The sequence below is a fragment of the Tenrec ecaudatus genome, chromosome 9 (assembly GCF_050624435.1).
Source record: "Tenrec ecaudatus isolate mTenEca1 chromosome 9, mTenEca1.hap1, whole genome shotgun sequence".
Taxonomy (NCBI): domain Eukaryota; kingdom Metazoa; phylum Chordata; class Mammalia; order Afrosoricida; family Tenrecidae; genus Tenrec; species Tenrec ecaudatus.
This window is the reverse complement of record NC_134538.1, coordinates 124858185-124884673: the sequence shown is the minus strand read 5'-3', so window position 1 is coordinate 124884673 and position 26489 is coordinate 124858185. Positions and strand designations below refer to the sequence as shown.

Here is a 26489-nt window from a genome sequence, read left to right as displayed (position 1 = left end):
AATTCTCTCAAAGTCATTTAGTGCAAAGGGCATTTTTCTCAGCAATATAGGTTGTAAACTGGCATAAACATGGAAACTAGATTTGGAGTGGAACAGCATAAAAAAGTACTAATTAAACATTACACCAGGGTAAAAAATTTGGAATAAGAATAGATACAAAAAAAAGAATAGATACACAAAACCTCTAGTGAATCTTACTCATTCCACATAAATATTTAACTCTAAGGACTTTATTAATCAAGCAATTCTTTTTTTTTCTCTCAATTTTTTGAGTGTGAGAGAGAGAGAGTCTCAAGCAATTCTTAAAATAGCTCTCAAGACCCAGGAAAAGTTAAAAAAATAAAAAGACCCAGGAAAAGTTAGAAAAAAAGTAGATGTCAGCTATTCACGCTCATCAGTAGTTAGACTAGTATGAAACAAAGTGTTCACCTGCATTCCCTACCCCAGGGAAAGGAGTGAGGCACAGCACTCTGGTGGCCTGAAATGGCTCATCCCAGAAGGGATGCTGCTGCCCACTGTCACACAGCATGGAGCATGGACCCAGGCAGCCTGGGAGGGCCCTGCTGGGAAGTGAAGGCTGACCCCACCCATGCCACCACTTGAGTCTGTCCTTCCAAAGTGCAGTGAACTCCCAGACTGGACTCAGCAATCTCAAGGACAAACATGCATTCTTTAAGAAAGGTACTTGCTGTAGCTGATTACCCACAGCGGTCTCCATTAATTAACAACGGATAATTCCATTAATTAACAAAGGATAGTGAAAGTTGGTCATCATTTATTAGCAGTGCTCTTGTATCTTCTTCTCCAATAGACACACACACACTTTTTTTTGGTAAGTGGGATTACTAAGTTTTCATCATTTCTGAATATTATGTTTTTGTTTTCTTAGGAACAGGCGGTTTCAAGATTTAATATCATCATTCACTACCACCTAAAGTCGGCATTCTAATATTAAATGAGTCAATCAAGTTTTCAGTTGTCCAGTCTCATTGATACAGTGTCATCCTATCACTGGAAATCCAACTGGCTTCCTCTTCTTATTTAAAAAAAAAAAAAAAGCCAAAAAGTACTTCTTGAAAGACTTGTATTACTTTCCAGTATTAGGCCAGTTTGTTCTCAAGTTAAGTAGAATTTCAACATCTTGTTGAGCCAATTTATAAATTCCAATTTCATTTAATGCCGCGGTGGCAGGAGGTTGCTCCGACACTGATTGTAGCACATCTTTCAGAAGGAGGGCAGAACCAATGTTCAAATTCAAGACAATACATGCTTCTTTTACACTGTTTTAAAAAAAAGAGGGAAATGAAAGCTGCTACCTCTATCTCTATTAACGAGAACACCTTTATGTTGAAAACATGAACCCTTCCCTGAACCGGAAGTCCCCTGACCCTCTATAAATAATATCCATGAATCTACTCATTGTCTTTTTATATAAACATGGCAAGGCTATCATGTAGTAACCAATTTTACCTTTGAGGGGTTTCTGACTCATGCATCCCCTTGACAACCCCACATGTCATGCTTCATACATGGCATTTCCAATTTACTGACTTTTCAGAAGTAGATCACCAGGCCTTTCTGCTGAGGCACATCTGGGTAGACTCAAATTGACAAACCTTTCAGTGAGCAGCCAAACTCTAACAGCTTTAACTGAAAGGCCCTCGTTTTCACTGTGACTGCACTACTATCCTAGAGATAGTTCTTGGTATTAATAGTCAATTAAATGTAGCTAAGACTTTAGATAAGTTAGAAAATGGGAAGGGAAAGGTAAGAGGAATGGCAGAAGGGTAGAACATTAAGAGGAAAAAAACAACAGGAATATGCAAATATCTTACTGAAATGAACAAAAATGATCCTTTTATCATCTATTTAAAAGAAATATTTTATAACCTCAGGAACCCCTAAACAGTTTAAAATTTAACCAACAATATAAAAAAATAAAGTCTAAAATTATTTTTACATTATGGTTATCCTTAGAACCAAAAGTAACACAAAATGTTAAACATAAAATCCTTAGAACCAAAAGTAACATAAAATATCCTTTAGGCCTGGCCTATTTTATTAGTTACTAATCATGTGATTGATTATGTTTGTGTAGTACGACAGAACTGTCTGTACTTTCATTTTCTAATAATAAGCAAATAGCGCTAGGCCAAATGCTAAAAAACACAACCCAGGATGTAACTGATATCAAGTCTGGGAAGATCAGCAGTCACATACTTCTTTTAGTCTCCCAATTGTTTAGCAATGTTCTCAGCGTACTACAGAAACACAAAGAAATTGTTTTACAATTTCAATGGTGAGGCTTCATGTCCTGTACTTTGGACGTGTTGTCAAGAGGGACCAGTCTTCCCTGGAGAAGGACAGTGTGCTTGGGCAGGTGGAAGGTCAGATGAAAGAGGAAGACTTCCAACAAGATGGATTGACACAGTGGCTGCAACAATGGGCTCAAACAACGGTGAGGATGACACAGGACCGGACAGGGGGACACAGGGATGCTGAGTTTGCCTCCAGCACACCTAACAACAGTACGTATTGTCACTGGGACCTCAAAATGATCACTTAATAGTGAAAATATTGCACTTACTGCTTGAAATAATTTTCAGGTCTCTTGCAATAGTGGGAAAACAAAGGGAAAAGATTCCGAGTCATATCAAACTGCAGCTGGGCTGCACCTCCTTCATTGAAGTGATTAGCAAGAATGATCTGAAAGGAAGAAGAGGTCATGGTACAGTATGTGCCTGTGTCACCGTGGCCCATCGTGTTGTTTACGCCTACTTACTTCTTGGTAGATGTATACATCCAGCTTCTCCACAAGCATTTGCCAGAACACTTTAAACAAGGAGAAGCACAGCTGCTGCTCCAGTTGAAGTAAGCGGTCCCGCAGCGTGAGCAGCAAGGGGCACGCTGAGCTGGACAGGGACATGACTGCCTGCTCCGACTGGGACGGCAGAGACAACCACCTGAAAGGACAAGCGCAGCACAGCCTGACAAGAGCATTCATCAGGACAGTTCTAAAGGATGAGGAAACCCCTTTAAGTTAGGGGAAGTGCCCCAAGTTTAAATAGTCCTGGTGCCTTTTGGATAAGAAGTGCTACCACACATCCAAAGCTCTATCAGAAAACAAATGTTCCTGTCCTTAAATTTCATGGAGTTCTGGTGGCATAGTGGTGAAGCACTGGGCTGGGATCCAAAAGGTCTAATGTTTGAAACCACCAACTGCTCCTCAGGGCAAAGAGGGGCTTTCTACTCCTATAAATAGTTATGGTCTCGAAGACTCTCAGGGGCAGTTCTACCCTACAGGGTTGCTATGAGTTGGAATTCACTCATTGCTATGAGTTGGAAATCTGTTAGTTTGCTTGGTGTGGATTTTGCAAGCCTGCACAGAGCACCGTGGGAGCAGCTTCCCACATGGTGCCACATGGGCGACAGCTCCCAAGGCTGTAGACCGTGGGCACAAACCCCACCCGGAATGGAACCCCACTCTCAGGATCAACTTTCAACCAGAAAACAGACGGGCTTATACAGTGAATAACAGCATGAGTAACATCCAGCACAAGGGGAACAGAGGCCGCAGGGGCCCCCAAACGAGGCCCAGGAGGCAGGAAGGGGCAAGAGTGCGAAACTGAAAAATGGCACCAAACAAAAAGTGTACAAACTGCTGAATGGAAACCACATTTACACTGTAAACTTTCACCCAAACTATAAGAAGGAAAAAACATCATTGCAATAAACCACTACTTTTGTTTCTTTTCTTTTTTTAATTTAAATCATTTTATTGGGTCTCATATAACTCTTATCACAATCCACACATACATCAATTGTGTAAAGCACACTTAGACATTCGTTGCCCTCATCATTCTCAAAATTCGCCTTCTGCTTGGGTTCCTGGAATCAGCTCCTCATTTTACGTTTTTCCCTTGCAATAAACCACTATTACACCCAAGAGAAATAAAACACGTGGTAGGCTGGTCCACTCAACCCAGATCACACCCCACCTGCCTCTACTTAACAGACACATGCAAAGGTCCAATTACCAGCTTACTCCAATTAAAGAGGTATGAAAATATATTTATGACAATTTTCAACAAAAACCGTCAAATGTTTCCAGTGCAAAAGGATAAACCCTATCCTACGCAGAAACCAGGAACTCTGATTGCATAGACATCTCTTAGTGTTCTCCAAACCCAAGTCGACCTGTAAGAAAAGAAGAGAGAGCTCACCTGTCTTTTTTATACAACTTAGCAGCATCCTTAACTTCTCTGAAAACGTGGCCGACTTGACGGGTCAGCATGTCATGTTTTAGACGCTCTAAGAGGTTGATCATATCATCAAAGACTGAGCTCTCCATAGAGGCTAGTTGTCCCAGCTGCAGTTTACTGAGTGTATTATTCTCTGCAAAGACCTCCAGTGCTGCTTGCTGAAGCTGCAGAAAGAACTGGAAGCAAGAACACGTTAGCATGCTTATTAACTAACAATTCTTTTTTAACATTTGAGTTATTAGTCACTTAGATAACTTACGATATACCCTTGTAAGGTGGCTTCTCACTAGCTCTTACTCTATTTATAGGGTCACCAAGTTTTGAACTCAACTCAAAGGCAGTGTTGTTTTGGTTTTGTCTTGTTACTGTGTTTACCGAATGTGCTTCTATCACCACAGTCTATTTAACACATAATTCCTAATGCCCCTTAAAGAAAAACAAAGCAAAACCCACATCCACCGCCCATGTCCACTAATCCTCTTCTCTACACTCTACCCCAAGCCCCAGGCAACCACTAATCTAATTTCCATCTCTGGAGGTTTGCCTATGCTGGACTTTCCACATTAATAGAATCACAGTATGTGGCTTCTCCCGTCTGGGTTCTCTCTCTGAACGGAATGTTTTAGGCTCCATCCTGGCTAGTACTTCATTCCTTTTTATTTCTGAAAAGCATTTCATTGTATGGAGAGAGCAAATTTTATTTATCTGTTCTTTATCAGTGGACTTTCAGGTTGTTTCCACTTTTCTTAACATTCATGTACACATTTCTGTGCAGACTTGGTTTCAACACTCTTGGATCCGTATCTAGAACTGCTAATGATATATGGTAACTATGTAGAACTACTTACATTTTACAGTACAGGTTACCTAACTGACCCAGGGTTTTGATTTTTATATTTATTTGAAATATTACTTCTAAGGTAGGGTGGAAGGAGCCCTGGTAGCATAGTAGTTAAGTGCCTGGCTGGCTGCTAAGCAGAAGGTTAGCAGTTTGATCCTAACATCTGTTTGCAGGAGGAAGATGTGGCAAGCTGTTTCCTAGAGAGCCGTGTAAACTCCACGGGACAATTTGACTCTGTCCTTGAGGGCTTATGAGAGTGAAAACAGCTACGGTTTGGGTTTCGTGGTTTGAATATGAAGAACTAAATTGTGTGTGTGTGTGTGTGTGAGAGAGAGAGAGAGAGAGAGAGAGAGATATTGTGGCTGTTTTTTAAAAATACTTCTTATATCTCAAATACTAACACTTAAATATTTGCCATGAAAAATGGTATCGAAGATGTACTTCACATAACCAAGTGTGGAAGGAGAGTTGAAGTGAAAGAAAACTAGTGTAGGAAGAAGAGGGAGGGGCACGTGAGGTCTCTTTTACATGAGGTTTGTCTTATTCTTGCATATGTTTGAAAATAAAACGGTGTGTAATTTATAAATGTGTAAATTAAAAAATAATGTTCTAGGTTTTGTCATGATTCTTCATAACAGCAGGTTTTGAAAGCAATCAAGAGGAATTAAACACTGGTCTTTGTTTTCCTTGCAGTCCTAGCTGTTGTTGGTTCACTGTAACTTTTTCTGTGATGATAATTACCCACCTGCGGATTTCTCCTATGAACAGGGATTTCATAAAAGGTTCACTTTATTTTCCAAAGATTGTGTACATTAAAATACCAAGGTTATTTAACTATGTGGGTTTTCTGATCGAGAAAAGTATATATTTTTAACTATGTGGGTTTTCTGATCGAGAGAAGTATATATTTTAGTCGTACCTACATCTGGCATCATTATGAACCTGCCTGATATGTGTATTTTCTCTTGCTAAGTTGACTGCTTTAATAGGTACAATAGTAACTAAGTAGTCAAAGGTGAAACAGTTCAGACTACTACGCGACTCAGTGCGACAGCACAGTGACTCACAACATTGTCTGCCCAGTCTGCTAGCACCGTCGAGATGTAGTTCACCGCATTAAGAATCGCACAGTATCGAAAGCCAAGGGATGCTCTGGTCTCTTCTTTCATCACCTGAGTTAGTCGTATCCTAAAATCATCTACCAAGTCCTTCTGTAACTCCAGGAACTGCAGCTTTCGGGAAGCTGAGGGAAGATTTTTATACCTGTCTGTCAAGAAAGTGAAAAAGGCAAGAGTCAAGATTTTTGGCATAAACCAAGATGTAGTTACAGGTTTTACTCTTTAACCTGCTTTTATGACTTTACCAAAAAGCAATATACCATTTCCAAGCTCTCCAAGGACCAGTATGCACATTTCTTAGAATTCCCTGTAGATTAACATCTGTGCATTGCTCTATAGGTAAATTACACCTCCACTTAAAAAGAAAAAGCAAACCTATGAGAAAATCTGACGTGCTACAGGACAAACTACATCTGATAGCAAACGAAGAAAACAAGATACTCTCTGAAGGCCACTTGGTAAGCCCTAACCAAGAAAAATTGACATAATTCCAATTCGAAAATTCAACAAATACCTTGTATTTTTTTAAAAAGGGAAAGAACTCTCAGATTTAACGAAACATTAAATTTAAATATAGCGGAAATATAAAATAGCTGACTTTTCCTTTCGAATACCCCAGGTGGAAAAAAAATTGGGGAGGAAAAATAGAAGAGTGATCATTGCTTTGAAATTTCGTAGCAGGTACCTGCCTGGGGGTTAATGATATTATTCTATTCGCAAAGATTTCCTAATAAGCTTTTCAAAGACATGTAAAAATTCCCTTAATCTTGTGTTTTAGTGTTATTCATACTTTTCCTTCACATTTAAGAATACAGGATTATTTACTGACTAGTAAATTCCCCAGGTTACAGAAGAGGTCCAAGGAATGATAGAGGGGAAGGAGGTGGGCACACAGAGCCAGCAGAGAGAGAGACTGCTGGCCAGGAAGTGCCCTCAGTATTACGAAGAGTCCCTGTGTTACCAATTCTGAAAGGTGTTTCACTCTCTTCCTCAATCTTGGACAGATCTAGGCCAAGGAAGCCAAATTTACAATTTGGGTCAATCACAGCTTTCGGAAGGTATTTCCAATGATGAATGGCAAGAGTGTTTAAAAAACAACAACCTTGCTGCCATCTACTCCATTCCAAGTCATAGTGACCCCATAGGGCAGGGTGGAGCTGCCCATGGGTTCCTAAGACTAACTCTGTACAGCACTAGTTCTCAACCTTCTTAATGCTGGGACCCTTTCGTATAGTTTCTCATGGTGTGGTGACCCCCAACCATAAAATTATTTTCGTTGCTACTTCATAACTGTAATTTTGTTGCTGTTATGAATCGTAATGTAAATATCTGATATGCAGGATGTATTTTCATTGTTACAAATTGAACATAATTAAAGCATAGTGATTAATCACAAAAAAATATGTAATTATAATTCAGGAAGTGTCATTTTACCTCTAATGCTGCTTTCAACCCAGTAGCTGCTTCTAACAGAATAGCTGCTTTCAACACAGCAGCTGCTTTCTACACAGTAGCTGCTCTCTACACATGTGTAACTGGTCTGCATAAGTACATTACGGTGCCAACCCCGTCACACACACCTGTATTTGTACGTGGTATATGTGATGGGGTTGGTGCGATGATGTCATCACTCCAGGTACTCTTTGTGGGTGTATCTTCATGTGGGTGGACCCGCCTGGAGACAGATACGGTGTCTCAGTTCCTAAGACCATCAGAAATATGTGTTTTCCGATGGTCTTAGGCAACCCCTGTGAAAGAGTCCTTTGACACCCCCCCCCCAAAGGGGTTGTGACCCACAGGTTGAGAACCACTGTTTTACAGGGACAGAAAGCCTCATCTTTCTCCTGAGGAATCACTGGTAACTTCAAAAGGCTGATTTTGGGATTAGCGGTACAACATGTAACCATTAGGGCTCCTGGGAAAAGTATGGAGATGATAAAATTAAACTATTAGTTCTTATGTAAGCCAATTCAGAAACTGTTTCCTCATGTTATACCTATTTTTAAGTTTGCACTTAAAGTTCTTACTTATTAGACGTCACAAAGTCTAAATGAATATTATACTAGATTTCTGACAAAATGAAAATAATATAAAGATAGCATAATAACCACGAGGTCATATTACTTTCACTTAACCACTTGAAGAAAAAAAAGCCACAAGAAAAGTCAGTACTTTTAAAAGTAACATCATATCTTAAGAGAGGTCCGCAATTACCAGTTATAACCAAGAGGAGAGTCATAAAAGTTTCAGCACAGTCTGGAACTTTCATTTCGTCCACATCAGTGATGTCCTTATACTGGGACACCCAGGCAGCTTCTGATGAAAGCATTGAATCCATTTTTTGAAGAGCAACTGACAGAGGAAACAGAATTAGGTTAATTTTAGTGACATTCTTAACTTTTCCACTCGTAACTTTTTAGGAATAATTACTTTTCTATCAAAATTAAACCTGCCAGGGAAGCAACAAAGCGCACATGGAAGCACACCAGCCTGTGTGATCATGAGGAATAGACAGGAAAAGGTAGCCATTCAAAAACAAGCAACCAGATTGAAGTGAAGGCGTGGATGTAGTGGAGACCCAAAACCTACCTGCAAGATAAGTAGACAGTCCCACTCACAAGGGCCACTCAGCAGGGATGATAAATCCAGGCTGCGGGATAGCACACCAATGAGCCATATAACCTCCCTCTAGTTTTTTAATATGTCCTCCCCTTGCTATTAGAGTTTTTTATTTGTTTTACCTCGTTAATCATGCTATACTTGCTTATGTTCATTTGTATATTTACGATCGTTGGATACATGAAAGCCAAGGTAGATAACTCTTCAGAAACAATTAACAGGAGTTAATGGTTCCCTGAGGGTGTGGGAAGAGAGGGGGTGGGAAGGGGAATAGGGCACTGATAGATAGCATTGACGACTGTATAACCCCACTGGAGGTGAGCAAGCAACAGAACTGTATGTGAATGGACATGTTGGATGGTGTGTGTAAGATATGGCAAAAATAAGGGTTTCTGGGGGGTAGGTTGGGGGAGGGAAGGGATAAAGGGGAGGTGATATCAAGGAGTTCAAGGAGAAAGAAAATGCTTTGAAACTGATCTGATTGTGGTAGCAACTGTACAATACTGCTTGATGCAATTGAACTATGGAATGTTATAATTTCTGTAAAATGATTATAAATAAATAAAATAAAAAAACCTACCAAACAAAACTATCACTATCAAGTCAATTCTGGCTCAAAGCAACCCTACGAGACAAGAGAGAACTGCCCCTTTGGGTTCCCAGGCCTGAAGATTTTTACAGAAGTCGGACAGCCTCCTCTTCCTCTGCAGAGCAGCTAGTGGGTTTGCACCCCACAGCCCTGCAGTGAGCTGTGTGCTTAACCTCTGCATCTCCAGGGCTCCTTTTACTGCCTCCCACTTGGTGTCTGTCATATGCTCTCTTTTATGTTATTTTTAATTAACATAAATCGCAACAATTGAGTCATGTTAAGAAAGTTTGTGCAGTCATCACCACAGTCAACACTGGAACATTTTCTTCCTTCTTGTGTCCATTAATGTGGACTCTTCACACACACACCCCCACACACACCTCCCCTTCTCTGTCCCCAGTAATTTCTGTTTTTTTAAATACTTTTATTGGGGGCTCTTACATCTCTTATCACAATCCATTCATTACTCCAATGTGTCAAGCACATTTGCACATATGCCGCCATCATCATTTTCAAAGCATTCTCTTCCCACTTGAGCCCTTGAAATCAGCTCCCCATTTCTTCCCCCTCTCCCTCCCCCAACCGCCCTCCCTCACAAACCCTTGATAAGTTCTAGATTATTTTTTCCATTTCTTAACATCATCCTCCATTGCCCTTCATCTACTTTTCTGTTATTTATTCCCCTGGGAGAGGGTTCTAGATTGATCCTTGTGATCAATTCCCCCTTTCTCCCCACAACCTCCCCTATTCTTCCTGGTATCTCTGTTCTCCTTGTTGGCCCTGAGGGGTTTACCTATCCTGGATTCCCTGTGTTGTGGGCTCTTATCTGTAGCAGTGTGCTACAGAATTGAGGTCATGATTATAGAATTGAGGTCATGATTGTGGGGGGAAGGAAGCACCAAAGAGCTAGAGGTAAGTTATGTGTTTCATCATTGCTATACTGCACCCTGACTAGCTCATCTCTTCCCTGTGACCCCTCTGTGAGGGGATCTTCAATTGTGTACAGATGGGCATTGGGTCTCCACTCCATGTCCCACACCCCCTTCACCTTGGGTATGGTTTTATTCTGGGTCTTAGATGTCTGATGCCTGATCCCATCGACACCTCGTGACCACACAGGCTGGTGATCGCACAGGCTGGTGTGCTTCTTCCCTGTGGGCTGTGTTTCTTCTGAGCTAGCTGGCCGCTTTTTTGTCCCCAGGAACTTCCAATCCAGCTGTTGTCTCCATAGATTACTTCTCAACTTTCAAGTTTCTGAAGCTAATAATCTCATTTTGAGTTGTCCATTCTCTATTGTGATCAGTTTGTACTTTTTCTTAGGCCTGTATTATATGTTGTACACAGGTTCTTACACATTTTGACAATTTTGACCAAAAATGTGCTGAAAAACTGGGGTTCAGCTTATACACAGGTCAGTCGTACCCCAGCGAGGTTGCCGTTTCTCCACTGTTCATTCAAAGCTCCGCTGACACTTCAGGGCTTTGAATGCTTGTTTACTCACATCTAACCAATCAGAGCCGTCCTATGACATGTATCTTTGAAGAACCCTTTCAAAGACCATGTGTGAAGGATGTGGTATGAATGGATGTCATCTGGTCAAGCCCGACTAACAAAAGGAGAAAATCTCATGAACTCTGACATAGAGTTAATAGCAAAGTGGGTTCAAGATGCATGGGAAGACATTCCAGAAGACATGGTGCGACGTGCCTTCCAGAAATGTAGTATTAGTAATGCTGTGGATGGCAGTGAAGACTGCGCTGTGTATGAAAATGACAGCAGTGATGGTGATGACTTGTCCTTTTATTTATGTTTTTTATTTAAAATAAATACTTAAATACATTACCCCACTGATGTCTCAATTTTTAGTAATTTTATTTTCATTTGTTTTGTTTATTGAAACTCACCAATAGCTTCTGCATTTTCCACCCTGGGCTTATACTCAAGTCAATCAGTTTTTCTGGTTTCCCAGGTAATAATTAGGTACCTTGGCTTATACTCGGGGCAGCTTATATTCGAGTATAAACAGTAATTTCTATGAAACTTAGAAAGTTTCCATTGCTTTCTAAAACAGTCGAGCTGTGATCGCCATTAAAAGTATCATTATGCAGGATTAAATATTTTTATTAGCCTATACTTCACATATCATACAATTTAACCATTCAACCATATTAAGATTTGTGCAATCACCACCACAATTAATATCAGAACATTTTCTTCCCATACTCATTGTTGATAGCTCGCTACTTCTCCCATCCTTCTCTGCTGTGCCCTTATGCAATTATCAATCCAGTTACTGGCTCTATAGATTTACCTATCATAGATTTCATATACAGAAAATTATACAAAACACAAACAAAAAATCAACAACAATGACTAGACGAAACAGCAAAACCTTAATAAAAAAGAAAGTAGAAAATATTAAAAACTGAAACAACTTTAAAATGGTTCAAAAGGCAGATCAAATGATAAGATATTACATTTTAATCTACATCTGCTAAGCTACAGCGGCCGTAATGGATTTTACCATGCTCTCTGTCTGATAGCAAGGTTATTCACACCCCTGGACTAAGGTCAGAGGGGACTCACCAGAGGCTTCATCTATGTAGGAACATTGCAAACAGATTTTGGGTTTCCACTGTCATCCATATCCTTCTGCCAACCGGGTGTTGACAATGTAAGCTCTGATTCCATTCCCTTCTTGGGATGTGTGTTATATTATTTACAGTCCTTGAATCACATAGGCTGGTGTGTTTCTTCCATGTGGACTTAGTTGATACCTCACTTAGATGGCTGCTTGTTTGAAAACAAGCCTTTAAGACCCCAGAAGCTATTCTTTCTAGTAGCTGGGGACCATCTAGTTTCTCTGCCACACTTTCCTATAGCACTCATGTCTTCAGTGATCTGTTCATGAGGGTGAGCATCAGGCAGGGCCATGTCATAAGAATTGATTGTTCTTAGATTGGAGCTAGAGTCAAGTGCAAGCCCAAGATCCATTCACATAGCTATGATTTATAATTATCTCTGGTTTACTTTAGAGACAACACTATCATTTTGTGATAGAGAACATTATCAATCATTCCCTGGGGGCATAATGTAATTCTACTGCTAGTGTCATTATTTTCAGCTAATGGTACAGCATGGTATCGCTATGTCGGGGAAGGTGGTACCTCATCGTGGTTCTGACTGCCATCTCCCAGATGGCTGGTGAGCATGAGGGTTCCCTCATGGGTTGTTAGCTATTTGAGTGTTGTCTTTTGTGAATAGTCTGTTCAGGTCTTTTGCCAACCTTTTCATTGGATTTTTTTTAATTGGAGTGTTAGAGAATTCTATAGTTGGTCCCTTGTCCATTGTAGCATTGCTATAGATTTTTTCCCCAACCCTTGGACTCTCATTTTACTTTTCTGATGAAGTCTTTGATGTGCACAGGTGTTTTACTTTTCATAGGTCCTAGTCGTTTATTTTGTCTCACCCTGTGTGTGTCCTTTATGATGTTTGGTAGTTCGTGTAAGCCCTGTAATAGGGCCCTTAAGTTTGTGTCCCAATTTTCTCATTGATGATTCATGCTAACATGCTCTACTTTAGAGTTAAATAAAACATTTTACTTTCCCACTAACAAGCCTTGAAATAATTACACTGACTAAACAAGCTACAAACAAAGAGATCCTACCAAGAGGAAAAAAAGCTTATTGTTAATTCTATACAAACAGTCAAACACCCCACTGGCTTGACAGTCCTCTCTAGAAGCACAGAGTAGAATTATCAGAGAATCTGAAGCTTGAGAGAAAAAAATAAGATGGTTTCTGATGATTGAACTACTGGATTATATCATACATAGATTACCGTATGTGCCAAGAAAATGTTTGGGTTTTTTTTTGTTGTTTAGTGTTTTTTGCTTTTAAGGTGATTTGTGAGAGCAACCTGGCAAGCCTTAAGCAAGCAAGGTTTACCTAGCTCCGGGGTCAAACCTAACAGCTGTGAGGATGCACCGGAGTGGGCAGTGTTTCCTTCTGCTGTACACAGGGCCATTTTGATTGGAACCAACTCAATGGCACCTAACAGCACCAGCATGGCCCTGCCCAGACTTAGACAACATACACCCATTACATTCACATAAACAGACCTCGCCCCTCCTGGACGCATTAGCACTCACATTTTCTCTCCACAGTCAGCCACCTCTGAAAGCAGGTTTCCTCCGACAGAATGTGCATACAGTTAGCAAACGTGCCCGGGTAGCCGTGGGCACTGTGTAGCTCCCTTTCAAAGAGAAGCACCTCATCCACCAGATGACAAAAGAGGTTGTCGTCATAGAGCAGGCAAGGGATGTCGGCACCTAACTTCTCAAGAACCAGCATCACGAGGCCCCGAGAGAATTCCAGCTGCAAGGAAAGCACAATCACAGAGTACACCCATGGCAAGTCTGTGCAGACAACTCGATAGGCGAAGTGCTTGGGGCCGAGTCTCTTACCCTTGCGTTCACCAAAGAACCAGCTTTGTCTAATATCGGCTGAATCTTCTCATCCAGAAATTGAGTGTGGTTTGCAATCCACATAAGGACTTGAGCCAGGTACCACTCGGGCTAAGGAAGAAGGCAGAATAGTTTTCACCCTTAACAGTCGCCCCAACTAGGAATTAAATGCCGTTACCAGCCTCCGTATAGTCCTGGTCAACATGCAGCGCTCGCAGAGTTGAGCTGGAAGGCCCTCCATATAAAAGCACAACTTCTACCCTGATCTTTAAACTTACACAAGGCTCTCTGTCAAGTATTTCCCAAGATACTCTTAACAAATTCCAACACCAAGAGGCAATCCAGAAATTCAGAAATTTACCAAGAGCCTAGCAGTTGAATAACAGGCAATGAGGAGTGTTACAAAGAGTGGATAGGCTGTAAATTTTTTGAAATAGCTTTCAAGATACCATATATCCTTGAGTATAAGCTGACCCAAGTATCAGCCGAGGCACCTAATTTTACCACAGAAACGGCATAAAAAATGTACTGAGAATCCCGGTTTATACTGGAGTATATATGGTAATTTTAAGAGATTTTTTTCCCTCTGCTCACTCTTCTCAAGGGGCAAATGAAAAAAAATGCTAGCCTGAATTACTAAATATTGCATATGCCCCCAAACAAATACAAATAAGTAAAACCAAGTGTGCAGCAAGCTAACTGGTCCCTGGAGATGATTCTGCAGCAGCGTCCAAGTCTAGTTGGACGGTGAGTCAAAGGCATGTGCTGAGTGCGGTGTGCCCAATGCTGGCAGTACATAGAGGGGCAGGGGAGCTCTCTGATCCCCAGGGCTGCTCGGTGCAGGCTTGATGACAGAGTGCCAGGCCACAGCAACCACATTTTCAAAATCAGTCCGCACACCTCACAGTCCTCTTCCTTGTGTGATCACCGCTGCTACACAGCCTTACACTTACAGCTTGGTCTAAATCAGCACTCTGAACCTGTGGGTCATGACCCTTTTGAGGGTCAAGTGACCCCTTCACAGGGGTTGCCTGATTTCATAACAGTAGCAAAATTACAATTATGAAGTAGCAGTGAAAATAATTTTATGTTGGGGGGTCACCACACATGAGGAAGGAACTGTATGAAAGGGCCGCGGCATGAGGCAGGTTGAGAACCACTGCACTAAGCAATGGACTCTACTCACCTTCCCACTACCACTCCATCGCATAAAGTACAAAAGAACAAACTAAATCTGAGAACCAGAAATCAATCACCACTCTGCTCCTTCCTGTGACAACTTCCATCTGTCCCCTTGATTCCTTTAGAATTCTATCAAGCCTTAAGAAGCCCGTTCATGTATGACACACAAAGTGCCTCGTGCTTCCTGGCACTTAACATCCCATTCAAAACATGTACTGAGCCCTGGCACAGGCACTGCAAGCTCAACCATAAACAAGTTGGTTCTCTCCCTCTAGAACGGCCAGGGTTCTGATTCTCAACGCATTTCACGGAAAGCTGCCGATAGTGATTGTTTACAGGTCAAGGAGAGAAACTCTCCACATCATGTCCTCTCTAGATGGAGTCTTTCGACTACAAGGTGGGTAATTGTGGCCTCACCTCCACTCCCCTCCTGCATTCCCACCCCCTCCCTGGCATAGCTGCACATCTTTTCAACTCCTCTATTCCACAGTTGAAAGCTCACCTATCTTTTGACTCTTTTCTTTCTGATCGATTTATAACCCTGAGGGAACAATTCACACAGTGGTTCACACTGGTGAACACTGCCACAACAAACACTACAGCACGTGCTCGGGAGCTGGAAGAGCTGGCCCTACAATGGGTGAGGACGCCTGCTCCACAGCCACCCGGTATGTGCTTCAGTATATCTCTCCAAGGGACAGGGACAGAGCAGGACGTAGGCTTTTTAAGATAGAAACCAGCTCTGTGGCCAGACTCAGATGTTAACTTAAACCAGCAGGAGAAAGCTTTAGCATCTGCTCCTGAAAACATCAAAGGCACAGGACCGCAAAGCACACCTTGCTTATGACGTTGGTCTGCCGGTTCCCTCTGAAGTGGTACCTGAACCTCTTCTGAAGAGGAGTCAGCATAACCTGGATGGGCAGGATGACGGAGGAGGCGGGGGGCAGAGAGTACTTTTCCGGGAGTTGTTTCGGCTCAGTAAGCAGTTCATCTCTGACAGAATCCAGTCAAGGAAAACCATCAGAAGCACATTTGTGTGCACACACGACAGGTCATTTCCAACAAAGATATCAGATGCTAAGTAAAGCTGGCTAGAATAAAAATAAGACACAACCTAAGTTAAAATAGGAAGACAGCAAAAAATGTGATCAATCTCTTTCCTGAGATGATGAAGAGTAGTAATAATAAGGAAACAAATTAAAGTAACTGCTTATTAAATTAACACTAAATTATTAAGCTTTCTGCCCAGTTGCCTATTCTTTCCTACGATCCCAAGAGACCTAAGTGTGATGCAAACCTGGGCATCAGCGCCTTTCCCCCAGCCCTCTCACCCACAGGGCAACACTCACTCTGGACACAGCCCAGGCTCCCCTGGGCCCCAAATCCACTCTAGAGAAAAGATCGGTTAGTAAGCTTTCTGTTGCAATAAAGATACGAGGTGTGCAGTTTCAGAAGCTGACAGAACAGCGTCTCCAGGTTAGTGTACGTCTCGGGGGCAGTAGCTGGTCGACTTAAGGCAATAGCTTGAGACTGAAGAGGTCCAATGAACGGCCACTGCAGCTGTGCTAATATTTCCTCAAAGTCGCTGGAACAGAACAACAGACCACACATTTCAATAAGAGACACGGATCTGCGGACACCCACAGACGCAAGTCCCCGAGATGGGCGTCAGTTGCCAACCTGGTGAGCTTGTCCTTGAGAATTTTGTGCCAGAACTTCACGGTGGCCCTCACGAAGCCGAGAAGGTGAGTGCAGGACGAGTCCTGGAGCTTCCTGTCCAGTTCTGCCATAGACACCAGCGTAGAGGCCGCCTCTGGAACATTGTTGGTCATCAGATATTGCTGGATGTTATCGCTGCAAAACAAGGCAAAGCAAACTCTAAGGATCGCTCCTGCAAAACCACCCCAACTCCAGAAACGTGCTGAGGAAAGTTCTCTCCCAGGAGGCCTGCTTCACCACCCCGACGGGGTTTTCCTCCGGAGAGCCACGTCTGTCTGGGAGGCCGAGGTCCTCACGTTGGGCTCCCTCCAAAAGCTCTGACTCTTTCTCCCCACTCCTGTCCTGAATCTTGGTGCCTTGGGCCTGAGTTCCTGGTGACACTGCTCTTTAGCACTTTCATCTCAGGTCAGGTTTGGGAGAGGAGAGAGGCAGAGATGGAATTTCTTTCTCTTTTTTTTGGTGGTGGGGGAGGTAGTATTTTTTTTTAATAAAAACAATAATTCCTTAAGTCCGAAGTAAAAGTCTCCTGACCCTCCTCTACTTCCGTTCCCCAAATGCAACTTTAGTTTTGGAATATCCTCCCAGCGATATGTTATCCAACTCTGAGCAAACGACTTCACGGCCGGCTCCCAGGCGGTTGGAGAGTTTGTGTGTGGAGCACGCGTCAGTCACCTCCACACGTACAATTCAGCAGCGCTGGTCTATTCTTCAAGCTGGGCCACCTTTCTCGGTATCTATCTCCTACTTGTCTCACCCACCAGACTCTCTGCCCGCAGAGCTGCTTACCTTTGAGTTCACACCATTTTTACAATTAAGCTAAATTAGTATTTAGTTTAGTAGGAACGCTGGCAGTGGAGTGGTTCTGCACTGCGCTGCCAGCCACAAGGTCAGATGTTCAAAACCATCAGCTGCTCTGAAGAAGCGTAAAGAGTTACAGTCTCAGAAATCACAGGGTAGCTCTGCCCCATCCTGTTGCGTCTACGAACCGGAAATGACTTGATGGCAGTGATTTGTTTTGTTTGGCAGCTTTAGTCACCCAGCACCGCTATCAAGTAGATGATAACTCATAGCAACCCTACAGGTCAGAGTGGAATGAATTGCCTTTGTGGGTTTCCAAGGCTATAAATCTTTATGGAAGCAGAAAGCCTCATCTTTCTCCCACTGAGTAGCTAGTAGGTTCAAATTGCTGACCTTGCGGTTAGCAGCCGATGCTTAACCACCTATGCCACCAAGGCTCCTGAGCTTTAAGGAAGAGGAGGTATTGGAAAACAGATCAAAGATGCAACAGTACACCAGTCCTCCATGCACCAGAGGTGAGAAACATCCTTTTGTTTATTTGAAAAGCTAATACCTGACCTTCACAATTTCACAATCGATCCATTTCTCCCCACACTTTCCAGGTCGCATAGACAGTGATACATACAAGCTCTGAAAGACCTAAAGCCAGGTCTTCTTTATTTTCTTTTTCTACCCACAGTGAGCAGTTAATTCAGCTAGGAAGACTTGCATGTGTAGTCCTTAACACATGCTTCCCAGGGAATACAGTCATGAAAATTACACAGAAAGCAACTCATTACATGTCTAAAAAGTAAACATAAATAGGACTTGGCACAATGTGCCGAAAGACAAAAGTCAGAGGGTCAGGAAAGGGGGAGGAATGGAAACAAGAAACAAATTGTGTGTGGATCACTGAATGTGAAACTAGGATCTGCTCTCAAATCACACACCAAAAAATGTGGAGGAATATGGGTACACTGCAGGGTTACAGATTCATTAACTTGGTATTATGCATAATAGCTCATATCATGTCCACATTTCAACTATAGGTCTTAATACCTTTACTTGCTGAGATCTTACTTTCTTTCAAATGCAAATGAAGCTCCCTAAAAAGTTTATGTTCATTCACAATAAAGGATAAGAACCATTGACATCATGCTATTTTCATAACAAGTGGTAAAACTGTATTATAATCTCTAATTAACCCAATTATTTAATGGCATGCATGCCCTCTTTGAAACTGAAGCCTGGGAGGAAAATAATCATTATGAGCACAAAGAGGCACACTTTACCTCAGCTCTTCAATCTGTGAAATCCACTTTAGGTAAGCCAGATGCCGCTCGATCTCTTCGATCTGGGTAATCATGGTCCTGAGGTCATCCATCCAGGGCTGGGCGGCCTGCAGGTGGCTGCAGATGGAGCTGGAGAGGGTGGTCTCCTGCTCCAGAAGCCGGTTAAGGGATAGCTTTGATTCATCAGCATTTTTCAAGGCACTTTGAATTCTTTTAGGGATTTCTGAGGAAACTGTAAGTACCTGACCATACCAAAAACAAGAACAATTTAGCAACAATCCAATATAACTTTCAAACCTGTATTCATTCATTACCTTACCTTCAAAGTACCTGCTTATTCTAATGGAATTGAACATTGTGTTTGGCAGTTTCAAGCCCCCAGCCAAGCTCCCTGGGAGAAGTGGAGGCAATCTGCTCCCAGAAAAATAGGCCAGCTCAGAACCCCCACGGGGCAGTTCTACTCAGTTTGTAGGGTCAACACGAGGTCATCGGGTTGCAAAGAGTTGGTGCTGGCCAAGCCTAAACTTAAATGCTGGATGTGAAGGCAGCTGCAGGGTTGACACCCCAACACCAGCATCATCACCTGCCTGACACTCTGCCTGAGGCTCTGCCAGTCTTCTGATATGCTGCAAACTACTAGTTATTTTCCTTCAGAAGCAAGTGGTGCTCTGATTCGGGGCCTGGGAAAACAGAGGACAATACATCCTTGACTTAAAATGGGTTCCCTCCCGGCCTCTGTACTCGCTTCTGACTTTAGTTTTCATTATTATTGCCTTTTATTTATCACTATCTTTATAATCATGGCCCTGAAATCTGCACGTGAACAGCTGGGAATGATCCAATCAGCGAACGATATACTGCAACATTATATGTAGTACATATTCCTAGTAAAATGCTAAAAAAAACCCAAAAACCTGACAGTTTGCCTTAACTGAAATACATCCTAAGCCAGGGAATGTCTGTATCTGTGTTATAAACCCCCCAACCTCTCATCCCGGCAATCATGGTTTAAGTCCAGGTCGAGATCCAGTGTCTTGGGAGGATCTCAGCCATGCCCACTGCTGTTCACTTGATTCCCACTTGGGCGAGTCAGTGAGTGAGAGCAGAGCTGCTCCATGTTTCCCGGCTGTAATCTTCACAGCAACAGGTTGCCAGCCTTTCTTCCACCGTGCCATTGGATGGGTTCAAATCACCACCCTTCAGGTTAGCAGCCAATCTCAAACTGCAGGCACTGCCCGGGATGTACACACCACATACCCACACCACACCTTATAGGTGTCCAATAGAAAACTGTCAAGTCAATTCCATCTCCTGGTGGCCTGGAGGGCCGAGACAGACTGCTCCACGGGAAGTGTTTAATCTCTAGGAGCAGATCACCATGTCTTGGCTCCCACTGAGTCCAGCACACCAAGAACTCATTGCTGCCGAGTTGATTCAACTCACAGCCACCCTACAGGACAGAGGAGCACCGCCTCACAGGGCTGCCAAGGCTGTCACTCACTGGAGGCGACGGCCGCAGCTGTCTCCTGCAGAGGCTGAGAGGTCCCAGCTGTTCATCTCTTTTTGGTTCATAGCTAAGGGCATATGTCACAGGGTCCTTATTGCAAGTCTACTGACTCATTGTTCTCGAGTCAATTCTGACTCAGAGTCACCCTATAGGACAGGACAGAACTGCCCCTGTGAGTTTCCGAGACTATAACTCTCGATGGGAGTAGCAAACCTCACCTGTCTCTCACAGAACGGCTGGTGGTTTCGAACTGCTGACTTTGTGATTCTGCCTAATGAATAACCACTATGCCATCAGGGCTCCCCTCTGCAAGTAGAGACCCGTTTATTATTTTTTCTTGAGTTATAGCTGCTGGTCTTAAAAAACAAGCAACTATTTTAAGTGATAATATGTTCATGTAAAAAGAAGAAAATACTGGCAAATGAAGAAAAATATGAAGAAAACAGATCGAATGTTAACCAGCTATCTGGAAATTAAGCATTATTAAAAATGTTATATTTTCATGTTTTTCCCCTATGCTTTCACATATAAAAATTAGTGTTTCATTATAGTTTTAAACACTATAAAATCACTTATTTGTCAAAGCACATTAAACATCTCTGTGTAAGTGGCTGCGAGTGGGGGATAAGGTGTAATTGTTTCTGTACTTATTTGTGGCCATGTTTACATGACAGGAAGTATGTTTTCAATATATTTCCAGGAGCTTTAATACTTGCCTGCTCTTCTAACTGCATTTTACTTTCTGTCATCTGCTCTATGAGCTTATCAAGTTTCTTTAAAGATTGAAGGTCATGTCCAATTTCCTTTTCTATGAACGCAGACACGTAGAGAGAGAGGTCGTCTTTATCCGTGCTTTCAGAGACGTGGTCACCTCCAACAAGAGCAGCCATGTCTATGTTACCTAAAATGAAGCAGGAAGAGTCAACACGACTGGGAGTTACATACCAAGGTATACCAGACGGCCGCATTGATTGTTGTTGCTCAATAAACACATATAAAATGCCCAAATGTATACTTACAAAGAAATGTATCGGAGATTGCAAAATGTTTAAGAAGTGAGGAAAGCCTGGGTAAAGGAATGGTTGAGTACAAGGAATCTGTTTAGGAAAAATTTCTAAAGCCAGGTTCAGTAACCACAAATTTCAACAGATGTTGATACAGCAATGCAATTCACAAAAGAAGACCATTAAAACTCCCCAGAAGACTTGCTGGCTTAAGAATCGATCTTATTATCAGGAGGGCAAAATTTAATCAGATTTTGTTGATGCTGCTTTCACTGCATTAAGAAAGGGTCCGCCCTGAGGGGCCTCAAAAGAAAGGGCTGCTGATCTCCTTCCCCAAACCAAGCACTGAAAGCCCAATGAAGGACAGTTCTATTCTGACACACAACTCAGAATCAACTCTAATAGACACCAGAATTTGTCTACAATCACACTGAAGTTTTTCCAAGGTTAAAAATAATATCAAAACACTTCAAGTATATGAGAAATATTAAGAGTGACCAACAAGTAATCATCCTTCATATTTAAGGCTAAGCATAGTCCATTCTTGCTCCATGCTTGAGCCTCGATCATGTCCTACATGCCACCATCCGTTTTACCCTGAAAGTTTCCTCAAGTTCTTCCACTAGTCAGGATGCTTATGAAAAGATAACTGTTAAATATGTTACCCCAATTCTTTATGGAATGAGGCAAGGTTCAAACATACAAATGAAAACATTCCAATACTTGCTTAAACAAACACTTAAGAAAACAGATTCCTAGCCAATGTACAGACTGTTTCAAAGGCAACAAAATACTTTCCCACTGCCCTAAACTTGGGGTACTCCCTCTGCCACATCTTTACTGTGGGCCAGGATGGCTGCCCTGAACACACCCAACACCCGTGGGAAGCCTGGGCCTCAGCAGCTTCTCAGCAAGGGAGGGAAGGACAACCTGACCTACAGCTGGTCGCCATCTCTTTCTGTTTCCACTCCCCCCAGGGTGCTCAGATAAGGGTGTACCTTCTGAAGTATCTGTTCCCCTGTATAAGCGATTGTCTGCTGGTCACCCATGGTTTCTTTCTTCCTGGGCAAGTTGAGGAAAACTGATATTTGGGAAATGGAAAGTCCAGTTCACTGGGCAGTTCTTAAAATTCCTACTTTTAAGGAGTTTTAAATGCAAAGGTTACTGCTTTAGGGAGTAAAGATTGATTTTACTTTTCTCTTTCACCTTTAAAGAAATAATTATGTCCTCTGGATGTAACCATTTAAATGCCACAGAGTATATTCTTAGTCAAATGACATTTTTCAAAATGGCAGATTGATGATTTGAGAGGTGCGTGTGCGCGTGCACACCCTCGCTTTATAAAACACTCCAAATTGCCCAGCAGTTGGCAGAGCCACCAAGACAGGGGCAAGGGCAAAGCCTATCATCAGAATCTAACATGGCTGCTCTGTGGGAATCAAATAGGCCCAAAGGCAGACAAGGTGGGGGGTTGATGAAAAGCTATGGTGCACTCAAACCCGTCAAGGAAAAGCCTTGGAGTTGGTACAGCTGGGACTATGAAGTGCTAGAGACTTAGATCTTTCTTTCCGAGGTGGATGGGATCATGCCTTATGTAAGTCCACATGGCATGATAGGGGCCATTCTCTAATTGCTCCTTATTCTGTTTGCTTCTTTCAGCAAAACCCAAAGGCCCCTGATAGAACAGCTGTTACATGCTTTTCTACTTCATTTCCCAATATATTTCCCTTCAAATGCCCCTGAAGATTCCTTGATTTCTTGCAGGGAAAAGGAACAGCTTTCAAAAGAGTTGCAGTCTTAGAAAACCCCAGAAGCAGGTCTACCCTCTCCTATAGGATCGCTATGAGTGGGAATCAGCAGTGAGTTTGGTTTGCTGTGTTGAGCTCGTGAGAGTAAACCGACAGGCATCTGCATCCCTGACATAGTTTCCTGTCCTAGGTAGAGAATGGAGGTATTGACCTGCCTGTCCAGGAACCAAGTTATCTATTATTATGCTTTTTGGTTTTTTATGCTTTTCTTAAAGCAAATCTTAGTTCCACATTCACTGAAGGTAAAGCACAACTAAACAAATAACCATGACTATTTTGAGCCCATTTAAAGTAATAGTTCTAGATGGCTGTGTGCCACAGAGGCGATTCCAACTCAGAGACACTACAGGACAGGGTAGAACTGCCCTATGGAGTTACCCATACTCGTTTACCAGAGAACCATGTAGTCTGAAGCGCCTATCTTTCAGTTAGCTCTTAACCACTCTGCCCCGAGAGCTCCTTCCTAGACCATTCCACACCAAAATCTGATGCCGTGGAGTGGATTCTGATTCACAGTGATCCTCTAGAACAGAGCAGAACTGCCCACCCATAGGGCTTCCAAAGCTAGAATCTTTACAAAAGCAGACTGTCCCATCTTTGCTGAGCAGTTGGGACAGGAGTAAGGGGTTCAAACAGCCCTTCCCATTAGCAGCACAGCACTGCAACCACTGCACCACCAGAGCTGCCTCCTAGATGATTAAACCAAACATCTCAAACCCAACCCATTGCCAATGAGTCCATTCCAACTCACAGTGACACTGCAGGCCAGGGGAGAACAGCTGCACAGGATTTCCGAGGCGGGAATCTTGAGGGAAGCTGACAGCAGGTCAGAGGGCTGAATCTTTGGTTAGCAGCAGCTCCATGGCTGAACCACTGCCCACCAGGTCACTGTTGCAGATGTCGCTGTTAAGTGCCGTCAAGTTAGCCCCGACCCATAGTGCCCTTACCGACAACAGAACAAAACACAGCCTGATCCAGTGCCATCTTCACAATCGTCCTTCTGTTGGAGCCCACTGTTGCAGCACTGTGTCAACCCGACTCCCTGAGCGTCTTCCTCTCTTTCACCAATCCTCTACTTTGCCATGGACACTGTCCTTTCTTCATAATGTGTCTGAAGTATATGAGACAAAGTCTCACTTTCAAAGAACATTCTGGCTATACGACTTCCAAGATAGAGGCCTGGCAATCCATGGTCTATCCGATACTCTTCGCCAATACCATCATTCAAATGTGTCGGTCCTTCTTTGGTCTTCCTTATTCAATCATGCGTACGAGATGATTGAAAAGACTCTGTCTTGAGTCAGGCGCACCTTAGTTCTCCGAGTGACACCCTTCCTCTTCAACACTTTAAAGGGCAGCAGATGTTCCCAATGCAACACAGTATTTGATTTCTTGACTGCTGCTTCCATGAAAGTTGATCATGAGCCCCTCCCCCTCCCAATTTCTGTTGCTTACTGAGTTGATAAGGAGCCCTGGTAGCACAAAGGTTGAGCAGTAAGTTGCTAACCCAAAGGCTGGCAATTTGAACTCACCTAGTGGCTCCACAGGAGAAGAACTTGGTTGATTCATTCCCTTAAAGCAGCAGTTCTCAAGCTGTGGGTCGAGACCCCTTTGGGGGCCAAACAACCCTTTCACAGGGGTCACCCAGGGTTGTTCGACTCAGTCACATATGGATCCCTCTAAGTCAAAATTGAGTAGGATGTCACACTACAGCAACCACAAGCTGATACTTCATTAACTAATTGTGAATTCTGTCTGACAGGCCAGTCCCTGAACAGCGTAGGAGTGAGCAAGTGCTCTTCTCCAAGGCAGCCATGCTTTACAACTTGGGACAGTTACGGGGCCAATGTGTGCTGAATGATAGCCAGTATCCTGTATGACAGCATATTGTGCAGAGAAAAGACTCCGTACCTAAAAGATCACAGGCCGTGAGACCTCTAGCCTGTTGCAGCCCATAGAAGGTTGAGTTTTGGAAGGGAGGTTGGGAGTGGATAGAAAGAGATAAGGTGTTAGAAGTCTGCTTACTTTTTTCTTGAATAGTCTTCTTTACGTCACCAGTTTCATGGAAGCACTAGAAGGAGAAAAAGTGTGACAATCACAAAGACTGAAGCGGGGCATGTAACTTACACAGGTTCCCAGGGCGGTTCCAGAGCCCTTTCTCGGGGGTCTTCCCAAGGGTCGTCGATGCTAGATCCCTGGAAGATCTGTGCTATTTAATAGGGGCAAGCCAAGGCCACCTCTTGGGGAACTCTGGGGCCAGTTCACCGGAGTGCCCACTTAACCGAGGCCACCTCGCTGGGACTACGCCCCCGGAGATGGGTGCCACCTCACCAGGCTACCACCAGTGCACACCCTCCTAGGAGCCAAGCTCCAGGTAGGCGAAGTGCCTTCTGCGAAAGCAGGTCGCCTCACCCGGGACACCGCCGGCTCGCCGACCTCGCCTGCCGGCAACATCCCGCCCGTGCGCGCGTCCTCAGCTCCATGAGCAGCCAGCGTGGCTTGTGTAGTTCTGCAACCACCAGCGATGACAGAGACACTGTCAGCTTGGCAGCTACGGGGCTGATCGCCACTGCGACTTCCTCTACCCGTCTCGCTGGTCTTTTCCTCTCAACCCAGAGAGGCCCTGTCCGCGCAGCCGCTGGCCGTGCGCTAGGGCTCCCCCTGCTGGTCGGGGGTGGATCTGCAGCTCCTGGCGGGGCCTCCAGAGGAGAGCCGGGAGACTTCTCAACCACGCTAGAGGCCCCTCCACTGCATGGGGATACTTGATTGTGTGCTTGGAATGCCTCTCACCACCATAAGTTCAAGTATGTTTACTTAAAATGATATCCTTGATTTTCTGCGTGCATTTAAGAACACAGGGAATCAGGAACATGCTCAGATACTCTGAGAGCACAAGGGAGCTTGTTGAGTTTGAGCTTCAAAGTAACCCAACAAAATGAGGTTGCACAGTTGGGCTGTTTAGTCGCAGAATTTCCAGTGTTGGCATCTTTGGACCTTTCTTTTTAAGACTGGCCCTATTCCCAAGAGATGACCCTTCAATTTCCTGCCGGGGACGTGCGTGTCGTTCCGGTGTCAGCGTCCTGCTAGCTGAGCGGAGCAAGGCGACTCAGCATCTCTGTGTAATTTGTCCAGGTCAGAAGGAGGAAGGGGGTCGGTGGGGAGAGAACCCAAGGATCTGAGTCCTTCCTAAGGAGCCCTAGGAGCACAAGAGTGAAGCCCTTGGCTTTGAACTGGAAGGTTAGTAGTGGGAACCCAGCAGCTGCTCTGGGCGATGGGATTGGGTGAAGCACAGATTAGAAAACCCAT

At 43.4% G+C, this 26489-nt stretch overlaps 1 protein-coding gene across 1 annotated transcript; it reads right to left on the bottom strand.

Moving 5' to 3' along the window:
* Nucleotides 1–271: 271 nt before the first annotated feature.
* Nucleotides 272–25772, bottom strand: RINT1 (RAD50 interactor 1). The gene is made up of 15 exons (XM_075558529.1): nucleotides 25596–25772; nucleotides 25209–25254; nucleotides 21088–21272; nucleotides 18865–19106; nucleotides 16757–16930; nucleotides 16512–16661; nucleotides 15913–16069; nucleotides 13895–14005; nucleotides 13580–13805; nucleotides 8436–8573; nucleotides 6171–6370; nucleotides 4224–4438; nucleotides 2783–2963; nucleotides 2588–2706; nucleotides 272–1280 (listed from the first exon to the last, which is right to left on the bottom strand). The coding sequence occupies exons 1-15, from the start codon at nucleotides 25635–25637 to the stop codon at nucleotides 1088–1090; spliced, it is 2379 nt and encodes a 792-aa protein (XP_075414644.1). The 5' UTR covers nucleotides 25638–25772; the 3' UTR covers nucleotides 272–1087.
* Between the last annotated feature and the right edge of the window lie 717 nt (nucleotides 25773–26489).

Bases quoted from the DNA above. Each gene is read 5' to 3' on its own strand.
- RINT1 (XM_075558529.1), bottom strand. From the start codon at position 25,637: ATGTTGCCGGCAGGCGAGGTCGGCGAGCCGGCGGTGTCCCGG. The intron at 14,006-15,912 runs GTGTGCTTTGCG...CTTCTTCCTTAG, and splicing joins AGACCAACGTCATAAGCAAG to CCCGAGTGGTACCTGGCTCA. The intron at 8,574-13,579 runs GTGAGTGCTAAT...TTCCTCTGTCAG, and splicing joins GCTGACTGTGGAGAGAAAAT to TTGCTCTTCAAAAAATGGAT.